Source organism: Gobio gobio (genome assembly GCF_949357685.1).
Source record: "Gobio gobio genome assembly, chromosome: 7".
Classification (NCBI taxonomy): Eukaryota; Metazoa; Chordata; class Actinopteri; order Cypriniformes; family Gobionidae; genus Gobio; species Gobio gobio.
The window spans coordinates 10,201,182-10,216,657 of NC_137103.1; the positions used below are offsets into that span (position 1 = coordinate 10,201,182).

Genomic DNA, 15,476 nt, shown 5'->3' on the forward strand with positions numbered 1-15,476 from the left:
CCTGACTGTCTGTCTCCAACAGCGATTCACAAATGAAGACCACCTGGCGGTGCATAAACACAAGCATGAGATGACCCTGAGATTCGGCCCGGCACGCAATGAGAGCGTCATCATCGCCGGTGCGTCACCTGACCATCACCATAAAAGAAAACCAACACAAAGTATTATTCTTCATGGGTTTCTGGCTTTATTGCAGACCAGACGCCGACGCCGACCCGCTTCCTGAAGAACTGCGAGGAGGTGGGGCTGTTTAACGAGCTCACCAGCCCGTTCGAGCATGACTTTAAAAAGGCCACGGAGGAGGACATTAAAAAGGTGAAGATGTCCGTTTATTCTGCAGTTTATTTGATCATTTGGCATATCATTTAAAAGTTGGAAGTCGGTTAGATTTTTGTCTCTTCTGCTCACCACGGCTGCATTTGTTTGATCAAAAAACATTAAACAGTAATATTGTGAAATATTATCAAGGGCTGTCAAAAGATTAATCGCGATTAATCTCATCCAAAATAAAAGTTTGTGTTTACATAATATATGTGTGTGTACTGTGTATAATTATTATTTATATTTAAGAAAAATGTATTATATTTATATATAAAATATTTATATTTATATCAGGGCTGGGCAAATTAACGCGTTAACGCGGGCGATTAATTTTTTCAGCTTAACGCATTAAAAATATTTAACGCAAATAACGCAGCGTCCGTTTTTATATCCATTTTTGCTTAGCGTTACATGATCATCACGCTCTTATTCATGTAAATGCTTCCAAGCGTGACAAGACACAAGCGAACGCGCTGTATGCCAATGTCCTGTGTGTGTGTGTGTGTGTGTGTGTGTGTGTGTGTGTGTGTGTGTGTGTGTGTGTGTGTGTGTGTGTGTCAGTGTCCTGTCTGTGTGGATGCGTCTCATGTCAGCTAATCAAGGGACACCCACACACACACACACAGACTCGACGCATAGATAGACTCGCGTCAGTTTCTTGCTCACATCGAGTTCTCTTTTGCTCTTGAACAACCAATAACAGAGGATTTTGAGTATTCTCATATTAGGAGTCTTAAATTAGTTAAATAACGTCTTAAATGAACTTAAGAGTTGTGAGGAAATGAGATGCGCGGGACAGTGCGTGAGATCCGCGGATGTTCTTAAAGTGACAGGAGCACTGATGATGCCTGTCATTAATGTTCATCAAAGAACAACGGCAACAGAGAAAATTTTAGCTTTAATGATGATTCATCTATATTTCATTTATTATTTATGCAGTTAAGAAAGATAACTATTACATTTCTGTATATGTATAACAGGGAAGGCCATGGGTAAATATAACATTTATTATTTTGGGTTTATGTAAAGATTGATTTAAGTTCACTTAAATTAAAAGTTGTTTTTTTAAAGCCTAATAAATGTTGAAATTGGGAGCTTTCAGTTATACTGTAATGTAACGTCATTAATGTTTCATAGACACTTTAGTATCAGTGATACTGGCCTTCATTCATAAAAATATGACAATACAACACATATTTAAAATATGCTGTCTTTAAATTGTTTATACATTAATTTAGTGAGTAACTGAAATTATTACAATATCAAAATATTAAAAACGTAAAATATTAAAAACTTGCGATTAATTACAGAAAAAAGTGTGATTAATTAGTTTTTTTTTTTTTATCGATGCCCAGCACTAATTTATATATAATATAAATTATATAAATGTATATACAGTATATACATGCAAATATTTCTTAAATATATACATGAATGTGTTTGTATTTATATATATACATAATAATTAACAGAGTACACACACATATATTATGTAAACACAAACTTTTATTTTGGATGTGATTAATCGCGATTAATCTTTTGACAGCCCTAATTATTACTATTTAAAATAACTGTTGAATATACTCCTTTGATGAAAAAGCTGAATTTACAGCATCAATACTAGGGTTGGGAATTTGATTCATTTGATTAAAAAAATGTTGATCACATTTTTCCTTTGTGGGCATTTTAATATGACTTTAAACCATTACCAGTGCATGCACAGAAAAGTGATTTTAATATGATATGGTAGAGACTACACAAGCCTCCTCCCAGATTAGTGACATCGCTGACATAAACCCCGCCCCCGTGAACACACAACAAAGGGGGTGAGACTATCATGTCAGAATATGCTAATCAACAGAGATGTATAGTAACGAAGTAGAACTACTTCACTACTGTACTTAAAGGTCCCATGGCATTAAATTATCATTTTATGAGGTTTTTCAACATTAATATGAGTTCCCCTAGCCTGAATATTGTCCCCAAGTGGATAGAAATGTTGATCGGTGTAAACCCGAGTTCTGGCTGTCTTTCTCTGCCTTTGAGAAAATGACAGGCCAGACGAGCCAATCCTGAAGTCTCCTGCTTTGACGTCCAAGCAGGAACGGTTACCGCCCTTTCCTCCACCCAGAGAATCTGCCACACCCATGCAAGCGCTCGAGAGATCATTGCTTGTGAACGAGTGAACACTGGCAGTTTCTCAGTGTTTGGATGTACAAATGAAAACAGGAGTCTTTTTTCAGTTCCTTCTGATCTGTGATCAGTGATTTCTGATGTGTAGCTTATTATTTATTATTCCTGCACACGCAACTCTCTCTCTCCAGACAGAACGGTGTTTTCTATCTTGTGAGTCAGTGTTTTTGTACGTCCTCGTCGCGTCTATCTGTTCTAAAATGTGCATACAGTCATGAGTTTCTGCTCAACATCGGCAGAGTAACATCTTTAGAGATAAACTTCACACACGCCGAAGCTCGGGCTGCACTGACTCGGCCTTCAACATCCCCGACCCCCAGTACTGCATCTGGCCCACAGCGGAGGCACCAAACGCGGCGTGAGATTAAGCAGAAGGGGGGTAAGCGTGAGCGTATCCGGGCTAGCCAGCCTAGCCCCACAATAAACTGGATTACATTCGATTACTGCTGTTGTGTCTTTGTTTGTGCTGTGTACTCAACGCACGTCACTGACGCTTTTATTTTAAAAATAATGCTATTATCAACACTTACTAACTCGTTCATCTCGACAGCTGTAATGGTACTTTGCATGTGTTACAAAGTTGGTAATAATGATGAAGACGGACTCAGTGTGACTGGGACTCGTGTTTATTCAGAACTCTCAGATACAAACACAATAAACTCGCGCTGACAGACAGCGCTCTCATAACTCAGTAGTTACTATAAATAACTTTGTTAGCAATCGCTCCGTCTCCGTGATGTCCGGTTCGCGAACGAATCATTCTTTTGAATCGGTTCTTTTAAGTGAACCGAACCAGTTCACCAAATCGGACTGAATCGTTCTAAAGGGTTCGCGTCTCCAGTCAGCGCTGATCCATAGTTTACTAAAGTTACTAACTTTCTGACATGAGTGACAGTCCCTCCGACTAGAAATAGACTAATAACCTGAAGTATATGCTGTAACTGCAACAGTTCAGACATGCTGAGAACTGATGTGAAGTGAACTCAGGTCCGTCCGTCTCTCTGGCAGCAGCTCGTGCCTGCTCGTGCCTCGTAGACCTCGTTAAACCACGCCCCCTCCGCTCATTTAAAATGCAAAGATGTCAGCCAATCACAACAGTGGGCGTTTTTACTGAAGTCTCACAGCAGACACGCCTCTTGAAGCAGGGCATTCAGCCACAGGGCAAACAGCAGTATAAAAAAATGCCTTTTATTTCTAAATTATGACATTTTATGATGTAAAAGTCATACTAACAATATAAGTACACCTCAGGAAACATTATAAAATAATAGAAAAATGCCATGCCATGGGACCTTTAAGTACTAAAAGGCAGTATCTGTACTTTACTAGAGTATTATTTTTTTCTCCTACTTCCACTTTTACTTCAGTACATATTTTCGATGAGTTTAATACTTTTACTCCGATATTTTTTTTATGTGCTGCATCGTTACTCGTTACAATTATAAAAATGTTACGAATCATTCCATTCCAAACCCACATTACCGCGCATGAGAGAGAGAGAGCGCGAGAGAGAGAGAGCGCGCGAGAGAGAGAGAGAGCGCGCGAGAGAGCCCCGCGAACGCGCATTCACTGTCTTTAAAACAACACGAGCGTCTTGCGCTCAAATTGCTCTCTATTTGTTTACATAGTAAATGTGCACTGTGAAGTAACATATACAAACAATGAACAGCTGTATTTTTATTAACTAAGATTAACAAAGATTAATAAATACATTAACAAATGTATTGATCATGGTTAGTTCATGTTAGTTATTAGTCTAATACATTAACTAATGTAATGTTAACAAATCAAACCATATTGTAAAGTGTTACAAACAAATCATTTACTCAGAACACCTCTTGAAATGAGAATATAAGTGTGCTTACCCCATTTTTTTTTTAGTAAGAGTGGTTATAGTAAGATTTAATGTTAATGAACTACAGTATTTTCAGGTTATTTATATGACAATATGTAGAAAAATTACCTACCAACATTGTGATTGTCCTTTAGCTTAATCATTTGAAATAATAAAAACAATATGATGTTCAAACTTTTGACTACTTTCTTTAATAACTACATAACACAATACTTGTACTTTTACTTTCAGTACTTGAGTAGTACATTTTAAAATAAACTACTTGCAATACTTAAGTACAAAAAATGTTGAATACTTTAGTACTTCTACTTAAGTGTGGTGCTTAAAGAGCACTTCAACTTCTACTCAAGTCACTTTTTTGATAAGGAACTTGTACTTTTACTCCAGTATGTGTCTCTAGTACTTTATACATCTCTGCTAATCAATGACTTGAAGATAGTTAACTCATAAATTCATCAACTAACCGTTCTGTCTCATTCTACATGTTGTCACTTCTTCTTGAGTCTCTCCATCATTGTCCGACTCCGGTTTGAACATAAAAGACTGAAGAGGTAATCAGAGCTGCTAACACAAGCTCTTGAAGCTCCGCCCCATGAGAAGCAGCTCATTTGCATTTAAAGGGACACATAAATGGCACATTTTTTGCTCACCCTCAAAAAGTGACAATTTTAAAATGCTATAAAAAATGATCTGTGGGTATTTTGATCTAAAACTTCGCATACACACTCTGGGGACATCAGAGACTTATTTTACATCTTGTAAAAAGGGGCAATCAACCACCCCTTTAAACCATTTAAACGCAAGAAGTCTTGCTTTTTTCTGTGCTGAACACACATTCAAAGCGCGCTCACAGAAAGCAGCCTCTCATACTAAATAGTGTGTGATACTGAATTGAGTTCTCTTCTGTGTCTTTTTGCACTTGAACGAACAACTACACAGAAAATTATGTCAAAATATCCTCGTAAACACAGTCGGTTATGTCTTAAGTGAACATAAACAGTTGAGAAAGAAAACGCGTGTGTAACAGTATAATGGATCCGTGCGTCAGGTCTTAAAGTGACAGCAGCCTAATATTCCTGTTGCTGTCTTTATAATAACATTATAATCAAACAACAAAAGACAAAAATTAACTTAATGTTCTTGACTGAATAATTTTTGTAACTATATTTGTAAAGTATATTCTTGCAAAGTGCAGTGTTATTTTACATCTGATCACAGTTTCTGTACCTGAATATCTGAAATAATTAACAAACTTTATTTCAATATTTCAGTTGTATTTATTTGCATTTTTTTTTATTTGTTCTTTTTTTTAACCTGTTAACTGTCACCCCCCTTTTTGAAGATATACATGAAGATGCACTATCCAAACTTAAATGGTTGCAATTCAAGAATGCTTTGGAATATAGACATAAGTTTGGTCTCATTTTAAAGAAGACAGTCAGCAGATTATGGCTCAAGTGGAATAACTTCAAATAATCAAAGTATGAAAAGGTTATGAAAGTTTAAATTTACTGTAAATCAAATATACTGTACTAAATATTTTATATTTTATATAAAATATATATGTTACAAAATAATTTGTAGTCTAAAATTACTATCAAATTAAAGCCAAATGTCAAACCAATTTTTGTTCCAAATTTGAAGTTGATATCACAAAAATTGAAGTTCCGATGAGATTTTGTTTAGACGCTGTACCACAAACAGCCACCGGGTGTCATTGAAATTCCATAGATTTTTTTTTTATGCAATCTCCTGTAACAAATGTATATATTTTTGTCCAAATATCACAAAACAGTTGGCAGATATAGAACCGTGAGACTCAGACCTTTCCGACGATATGTGTTTTGTCACGAATAGAAAAAGTTTTTTATTATAAAGTTTTTAAAATAAATGTTGTAATATGAAACATGACGACGGCCACTAGGGGAGGAGCCGCTAGAAGAATTTAGAGTACCGTTTCCATGGGAACGCAAAATCCGATTTGAAAACGGGTTTCACAGGATGAATCTTGAGTTCGTAAGCTTTCAAATGATACATAGTTTGTCAACATTAGATCAGGATAAATATAGGATATAATTGTTTTAAACATGCAGTGGCAAATGGGCCCACCGGTGGGCCAGTGACAGTTAACAGGAGTGTTTACTTCTCTTTAACAATGCTTGAAATGTATATTAGTTAGGCTAGTTGTATATGCTATTTTTAAACCACAGGCAAAAGTTCCTTGTGGAAGTGTTCTTTATCCTGTTGATTTGTGTTCATGGTATTTCAAGATTCAAGATTCAAGAGTTTTATTTGTCACATACACAGTTATATACACAATATACAACTGGCAGTGAAATGTAAACAGGTCCGCTCCATGGACAGTGCAAATAACAGTTACAAGAAATTAAATAGAAATAGAATAAAATTAGAATAAAAAGTATTAACATAAGTAGAATTATAAATAAATCAAGTAAAAGATAAAAATAGGAAATAAGATAAAAATAAAAATATAAAAAATATGTGGATATGATAAGTGAGATAAACTGTAGACTTAAAAATAAGTGGTTAACATAAAATATATAATATGTATATATAAAGAAGTATAATGTGCAAGGTTTATTACAGGTTGTTACGCAGTAACAATAGGGACGTAAAGTGCAGTGCAATTGCAGTATGTGGATGTTAATGTTAAAAGACTACTCAGATACAATTAAATGTTTTGCAATAATAGTTTGAATAAATGTGAATGATATCTACGTTTTTTTTTTTTGCCTTATTGGAATCAAAATTTGGAATCGAGAATCAGAATCAGAAGTGAAAAGAAGAATCAGATTTGTTAATATTCAGACGATACCCAACCCTAATCATGACTCCAGTCTTCAGTCACATGATCCTATTTCTAATATGCTGATTTGATGCTCATAAAACAATATTTCTCATTATTAGCAATGTTGAAAACTGTTGTGCTGCTTCATATTTTAGTGGAAACGTTGATACACTTTATTTTCAGCATGCTTTGATTTGTATTTATTTAAAGCTACACTGTGTAACTTTTTTAGTTTATTCTTAGCTATAAACACTTAGTTATATGCCATTGAAAATACATACGGGTGAGGGTTCGAATGCGGGTCGCCCTCCATCTGGAAAGCACATTAGCCAAAGAGGGACATCCCGTAAATTCAAGCTTCGCCTTTCGCGTTTTAACACTCGATGGCACCGTGTCGAATGTGGACGAGGTCGAACTGGAAGCCATATTAATCTTGGACTAAATCGGCCACCATGGGAGTTAAAACGAAATCGGAATTGAGAGGAACAGAAACTAATATTCACTGGATGGTCTAATACCTTTTCACCACTAGATGGGGGAAAATATCACACAGTGTAGCTTTAATTTTATAAAATTTACTTGAAATAGAAATCTTTTATAACATTATAAATATCACTTTTGATCAAATGAATGTGTCCTTGCAGAATAAAAGTATTAATTTCTTTAAAAAAAGATCTCACTGACACCAAACTTTTGATTGGGCAGTGTAGGTGCGAGTGGGTCAGCACTGCAGCCAAAGATGGTCTTATTGTGAATGATTCATTTATGATCTTCCATCAAAATGTAACTTATGAAATTGAACTTTTAAAAATCCATTTTGTGACTTGAATGTAAAATCAAACTTTGATGAATGTGTGGTTATTGCAGTTGCCTCTGGACTTGTCTCCCCTTGCGACTCCTGTTGTTCGAAACAAGATAGAGGAGCACGCACCCATCGAGTCCCACCGAGACAGTCCTCTTCCCCATCCTGAGTCGACCACCACTGACGACAAGGTGAGACACAGGCCTCCGCCTTACACAGAGCAACATGAGCACTTGCTAGGACTTTTTCTCGGTCATTCTTACTTAGTGCTTGTCATTTAGTAGCCATTTTTCAATGCAAAGCAACTAATTTGGATTTCAAGTCCACCCGGGACAATGCTAGGCTTATATTGTGCATGATTGTGTTACCCGGGTTTGAACCTACAACCTTTGTGTTAGCAGTCCAGATTCATGTGGCCACCTTCTCCCCTCAATCTACCCGTGAAAGGTGCTTGATTTAGCTTGTCCTGGAGCTCCTTGGTTTTAGATGAAAATACGTTCATAGAGCTACAAAAAATCAGTGGTTAACCAAATCTCTGTGTCGGACGGAGTGTGTGAGAAAGTTGCAACTTCCTTTCGTAATTCAGCCAATATGCTGATTCTGACTTTAAAATGATTGCAGCTATAACATCTATAATAATATACATTCACTTTGAGCACTGTGTTATCTGTAGAAGCATACTTTGTACTTTTCAGCTCTAATGTGAACTCTAAATGCTGAGAATAAACCTCTGCAGAGGGCGGTACTTACGCTTTATTTTACAGTGTCCTTGTCATGCATGTTTCATGTAGTTACTATAGTTATAACAGTAAATTATGCATAATTACATGCAACTAACCCTAAACCAAACCCTATCCCTATAGTAAGTACATGTAGTTAATAGTGTTTTGGTCTGAAATATCTGAAACGATTCCAATACTGCAGTATCGATACAGTGAGTGACACACACCCGCCTCCTCTCACTCACTCGTCTCATCCGCTTCGGTTGAATAGTGTTACAGGGACTGAAGTTCAGTGAGGGGTTATTTGTACTCATTCGTGCAGGTTTCGCACACGCACTGATCTATATACAGTAAGTGGTGCTCTCATAAAGCCACCTCTCAAACAGCTCGTAAGTGCCAATTTTTTTTTTTTTTATTGGCTTATTATGCTTAAATGGTCAAATACACACAAAATTATGTAAAAATGCCTATCTTTTTGAGTATTCGGAAGGTAAACGCATTCCATTTTGGATCATAAATAGTTGAAAAAGATGTTGTGATGCCTGTGTATCAGTATATTGGATCCGTGCATTTGCTCTTAAAGTGACAGCAGCCTAATAAACCTGCTGTTAATCAAACAACAAAAGACAAAGAGAAAATTACCCACTGCTCTTGATTAAATGACTTGTGTAACTTTAATCTGTTTAATCTTTTACAATGAAGACTATTCAGTATTGTTGTTACATTTGATTATATAATTTCTGTAGTATTTCTTACCTGAATACTACTGTCAGACCCACTGGAAAAAACTATAGCTGTGTTTATTTCATTTGTCTCTTTATTCTGTTGTATTTGTTTGTGCTATTTGTTCTTATTTAGACTGTTTACTTGTCTTTTTATTTGTAAATTTAGTTCAGAGTTTCAGATAAAACCTCCCTGCGCTGTGTGAAAGCTATTGCTACAAAATTACCCAAATTATCAAAATGGCAGTTTTCCCCGTGGTATCAAAAATGGTATAGAATATCGATTTTTTTTTATTCCAGTGCCATGACAACACTAGTAGTTAATTATTAGTACTCAGTATTTAAATGTATAATTACACTGTAACACGGACAACTTAAAATAAAGTGTATCCTTTTACTTGTTACACTGCCGTTTAAAAGTTTGGGGTCAGTATGTGTGTGTTTTTTTTAAACATAAGAAACATCCTTGCCGAATAAAAGAAGCTTTTTCTCTGCACAGATGCAGATGTCAAAAGTGATCGTAAAAGACGTTTATGATGTTAAACAAAATTAAATGCAGTTCTTCTCAAATAATCATGGAAAACAGTTTCCACAAAAATATTAAGCATCTGCAGCACAACATTGAAATTGTGCATCAAATCACCATTTCTGAAGGATCACGTGACACTGAATCCTGGAGTAATGATGCTGAAAATGCAGCTTTGATCACAGGAATAAATTACATTTGAACATATATTACAGTAGAACACAGCTATTTTAAATTGTAATAATATTTCACAATATTACACTTGTTACTGTATATTTGATCAAACTAATGCAGCCTTGGTGAGCAGAAGAGGCTCTTTCAAAAGCATTTAAAAAATCGTACAGACCCCAAACCATGGAACGGTAGTGTGTATCGTAGTCATTGTTTCTTGACTCCTTTCAGCTGTTTCTAAATTACACAAATTGTGGTATCATAATTGATAGATGAATCATGCATGTGCTCCCTGTGGTGTAAAGGCTACTAGCTCAGTCAGAAACCGTATCAGACCAGTGATGGACAGTCAGAAGTGTAGTTTTGTGTGAGCGGTTGATGCAGCTTGGCTCTCGTGTGGTGTTTTCAGGAGGTTTCTTTGCAGCCGACCTCTCTGCCTCCATCCACTATAGTCCGTCCTGCCTCCCTCCAAGTCCCAAATGTACTACTGGCCAGCTCTGAGGCTGGTGTTGTTATTCAGCAAGCTCTCCCATCTCCAACATCTAGCTCTGTTATAACCCAGGTCCCATCCTCTAGTAGACCGATAGTGTAAGTAACTTCTAAACGTTACTTATTTATTCTGCTTCTCTCCTGGTTTGACATCATTTTCTCCTTTGACGCCTCATTCGGTGTTTCATTTTGGTCAGTCATTTACTTGGAGAATGTATTATTTCGTTTCAGTTGTTTGTGATCCATGTTCCTTTACTTTCACATCATAGATTTGATATGTTCTCGACCATCGGACAGGTTTTATTTGAGCCTTTTGTTTTGTTTCACACACCGAGTGATGAGAGAATTCATGCTGTTGTTTTTTTATGTTCAATACTTATCACTTAAAGTCAACATGAACACAAATTTATTGACGCTATTTGCTTTTTGATACATTTTTGTGCACGATTCATCACAAAGGGACAAAATAATCACTCAATAATAATGTTTTTAATTTGAACCAAAAGCCAAATAGCCATCTTTTGATGTAATTTATAGTAGTTTAGAAATTTCAAGTAATTTAATGCTGGCTAACATTAAAATAAATAGAGTTACGGCAACAATAGCAAATAACGGGAAAAGCATTATGAATGTGTTTGACTCGCATTCAGCTCAGACTCCAATCTGAAAAGAAACCATCTAATCTAAAATCCCGTTCCATTTCCCCTTACTAAATATCCTGTTTTACTCAGGAAAATGTCACCTTAAATACAGTAAAATACCATGCAAATGCTGTTTCATGTTGGCTTTAAAGCATGTGTAGCTGTGTAGCTTGTCTTTTGTGGCTTGTTTATTCGTATATAAATTCTATATTACAATTATGTTAATGTTACGTGTAATATTAGAATGTTTTATTTCCCCCCCATCTCTCTCTCTCTCTCTCTCTCTCTCTCTCTCTCTCTCTCTCTCTCTCTCTCTCTCTCTCTCTCTCTCTCTCTCTCTCTCTCTCTCTCTCTCTCTCCTCTCTCTCTCCTCTCTCTCTCTCCTCTCTCTCTCTCTCTGTCTTTAGCCCGGTGTCAGGCACCTTTCCGGTTCTACTGCAGCTGCCTAACGGTCAGACCATGCCAGTCTCCATTCCAGCCACCATCACCAGCTCCAGCGTACACATACCCACTGCCATTCCTGTGAGTGTCACACACACACACTCCTCTCTCTCTTTATTGTGCCTAAAAAGCTCCTGTACAATCATTTTACATCAGGGATGCCCAATCCTGTCCCTAAAGATCTACCATCCTGCAAAGTTCAGCTTTTATCATGATGAACAGATTCAGCTTGACACACAAGAATGAACCTCATTGGTTCTTGAGGAAGCTCAAACGTGATGCGTAATAGGGCTGGGTAAAAAATATCGATTTCTCGATTTTAACCGATTCTCACTTTTTCAAAACAATATTGATTCTTAAATCCCAAGAATCGATTAGTCTATTTTTTTTATGAAATTCAAAAACATAAATACCGTTTGCCGCCTTGGCATGAGATGAGCTCTGCCGCGGCTCAGCTCAAGAGAACCAGCAGCACAACGCAAACATGAGCGGATCTTCTCTTCCGCCTTATACTAGTAACAGCGCGAAATAAACACGAATAAGCATCTGAAAGTGTGTCAAAGATACAGGACAACTTACCGAAATCCGTATCATGTCACATAGAATCGCTCAATCAGTGTTTCAACCGCAGAAAGATGTAAGTAAAACGGCTTACAAGTAAACAATGTCACGCAACGTCACAGTTACCTCAGAAAAACCATATCCAGTGTCCATAAACTCGTTAGTCAGCTAGAAAAATTAACTCTAGACAGGAGCATTTTGCTAATTATATGCACCACATTACATAGGATATTCATTGTCAATGTTCTTCAATATTTAATAAATCTGGCAAGTTTTTATGACAGCCACCCTTAAATGTTTATATTTCAAAAAAACTAATTGGAGTAGAATTATGATTATGTAATTGTAAAGTTAATATTATAACTTTATTATTATTATATATATATATATATATATATATATATATATATATATATAAAAAAAAACATAATTTAGTGTCATTTAAGTGTTTGTATACAAATCAGTTAATTTGTCCCTTCAATATTAGTAGGCTAATGTAGTATCAACTAGGGGTGTGCCGGTTTCAGAATTGATGATGATAGGGGGGGGGGGGGGGGTGTATGTGATGAGATGATGTTTGTCTGTTATAGTACAACTTAGTTTGAATAAACGAGCAGACACTGATTAGCTACTTGCTATAAGTTTATTTATATACACACAGTAAACAAATCCTTAACAAAAAAAAACCTTTGCAATGAAAATCCTTTGTTTTAAATAAATCACACACAGTAAACTAATCCTTTAAAACAAGTAGGCTACTTAAATTCTATAAGAGCTGCATAAAAATGAATGAGTAGCCTAGGCCTAAATTACAAATGATAAAATCTACATACCTTTATCAAAGAAAAAGTAAAAAGTCGAACAACGACTGTTGTGATAATACCTTAATTAAACTAACTAAATACAGGAAAGAAAAAAAGTGCAATGACATTTTAAATTCCTAATCTTTTTCGACTTCCAAGTTCCGTGACAGGAACACCAACATGTTCACTTTACTCAGTTTTAGTGACGATCTGACAGGGGTAAGTTAGCTATGTTACCCGCAGTGCTAAAAACTCGCTCTGATGCTGTGCTTGTAGCACAAATACACATGTATTTACGTGCCAACCGTCGGCCTCACGGTTATATACTAACCGTCACACCCCTAGTATCAACTGACTCCCATAGTTTACAACATTAGTTCAGAAATTAGTTTTCCTTGAGAAAATTTTCCAGGTATTATACCTGATACAAATCCAAAATAATCGAATTGATTGAAAATATATTGAATTGAATCGGAAAGAATCGAAAATCGAATCGAAAGCTTGTGAATCGAAATTTAATCGAATTGTGAAATTTGTGTCAATACCCAGCCCTAATGCGTAACACGAAAATGAACCTCATTGGTTCTTGCTGAAGCTCAAGCGTGCTGCGCAACACAAGAATGAACCTCATTGGTTCTTGCTGAAGCTCAAGCGTGCTGTGCAACACAAGAATGAACCTCATTGGTTCTTGCTGAAGCTCAAGTGTGATGCGTAACACAAGAATGAACCTCATTGGTTCTTGCTGAAGCTCAAGCGTGCTGCGCAACACAAGAATGAACCTCATTGGTTCTTGCTGAAGCTCAAGTGTGATGCGTAACACAAGAATGAACCTCATTGGTTCTTGCTGAAGCTCAAGTGTGATGCGTAACACAAGAATGAACCTCATTGGTTCTTGAGGAAGCTCAAGCGTGATGCGTAACACAAGAATGAACCTCATTGGTTCTTGCTGAAGCTCAAGTGTGATGCGTAACACAAGAATGAACCTCATTGGTTCTTGCTGAAGCTCAAACGTGATGCGTAACACAAGAATGAACCTCATTGGTTCTTGCTGAAGCTCAAGTGTGATGCGTAACACAAGAATGAACCTCATTGGTTCTTGAGGAAGCTCAAGCGTGATGCGTAACACAAGAATGAACCTCATTGGTTCTTGCTGAAGCTCAAGTGTGATGCGTAACACAAGAATGAACCTCATTGGTTCTTGCTGAAGCTCAAACGTGATGCGTAACACAAGAATGAACCTCATTGGTTCTTGCTGAAGCTCAAGTGTGATGCGTAACACAAGAATGAACCTCATTGGTTCTTGAGGAAGCTCAAGCGTGATGCGTAACACAAGAATGAACCTCATTGGTTCTTGCTGAAGCTCAAGTGTGATGCGTAACACAAGAATGAACCTCATTGGTTCTTGCTGAAGCTCAAACGTGATGCGTAACACAAGAATGAACCTCATTGGTTCTTGCTGAAGCTCAAGTGTGATGCGTAACACAAGAATGAACCTCATTGGTTCTTGAGGAAGCTCAAGCGTGATGCGTAACACAAGAATGAACCTCATTGGTTCTTGCTGAAGCTCAAGTGTGATGCGTAACACAAGAATGAACCTCATTGGTTCTTGCTGAAGCTCAAACGTGATGCGTAACACAAGAATGAACCTCATTGGTTCTTGCTGAAGCTCAAGCGTGATGCGTAACACAAGAATGAACCTCATTGGTTCTTTCTGAAGCTCAAACGTGATGCGCAACACAAGAATGAACCTCATTCTCTGAGGTTTTGTTTACCACAACTAATGTGTGAGTTGATGCATGTTTATATGTGAATAAAAGCCTAAATTCAATCTGTTCATCATGTAAAGCAATCCATTCTCTTCAAAAAATTGGTTTAAACCGCTCAAATCATATGGATTGTTTTTAGAAGATGATTTGAAAATTGATTTGAAGATGAATGAAAGTCTTATGGGTTTGGAACAACAAGAGGGTGAGTAAATGATGACAGAATATTTGGGTGAACTAAACCTTTAAAATCGATTTTGTGAAACCTTGAAGATTGTGAGTGGACTTCAGGGAAAGAGCTAGAATGGATTCTGGGATTGCCTGGTCTATGAAGGACACACTTTATGCTGCCTTTGAATTTCTAAATAAAGGTATATTAGACAGCAGGCTAATATGGAAAAAACCTTTGGAATGCATCTATGATGCCTTAAAGTGCCCCAATTATGCTTTTTCGAACATGACCTTTCTCACCCAGTGTGTAATAATGTGTAGTTTGTGCTGTTGTGAATGTGAAAGGTCTGCAAAGATGTAAAGATGACAAATTAAGTTATCGTCTCCTCAAAGACAGGATTGATTCTGAACTGCCGGAATGGGTCATCAGTAACTCCAGTCTCAGGTCTTATTTGCATCTACTTTGGCCCTCAAACACTAGTTGTA

The 15,476-nt window shown here is 36.7% G+C and overlaps 1 protein-coding gene across 1 annotated transcript in view; it reads left to right on the forward strand.

Annotated features, from left to right (window-relative positions):
* atf2 (activating transcription factor 2) overlaps positions 1–15,476 on the forward strand; it is a gene marked incomplete at its 5' end in the record, with an annotated part of 52,667 nt that overhangs the window by 143 nt on the left and 37,048 nt on the right. Inside the window, 5 exon segments of the mRNA XM_079820637.1 lie at positions 23–119; positions 197–315; positions 8,046–8,171; positions 10,531–10,709; positions 11,659–11,773. Of these exon segments, the coding sequence (XP_079676763.1) occupies positions 23–119; positions 197–315; positions 8,046–8,171; positions 10,531–10,709; positions 11,659–11,773 (636 nt within the window).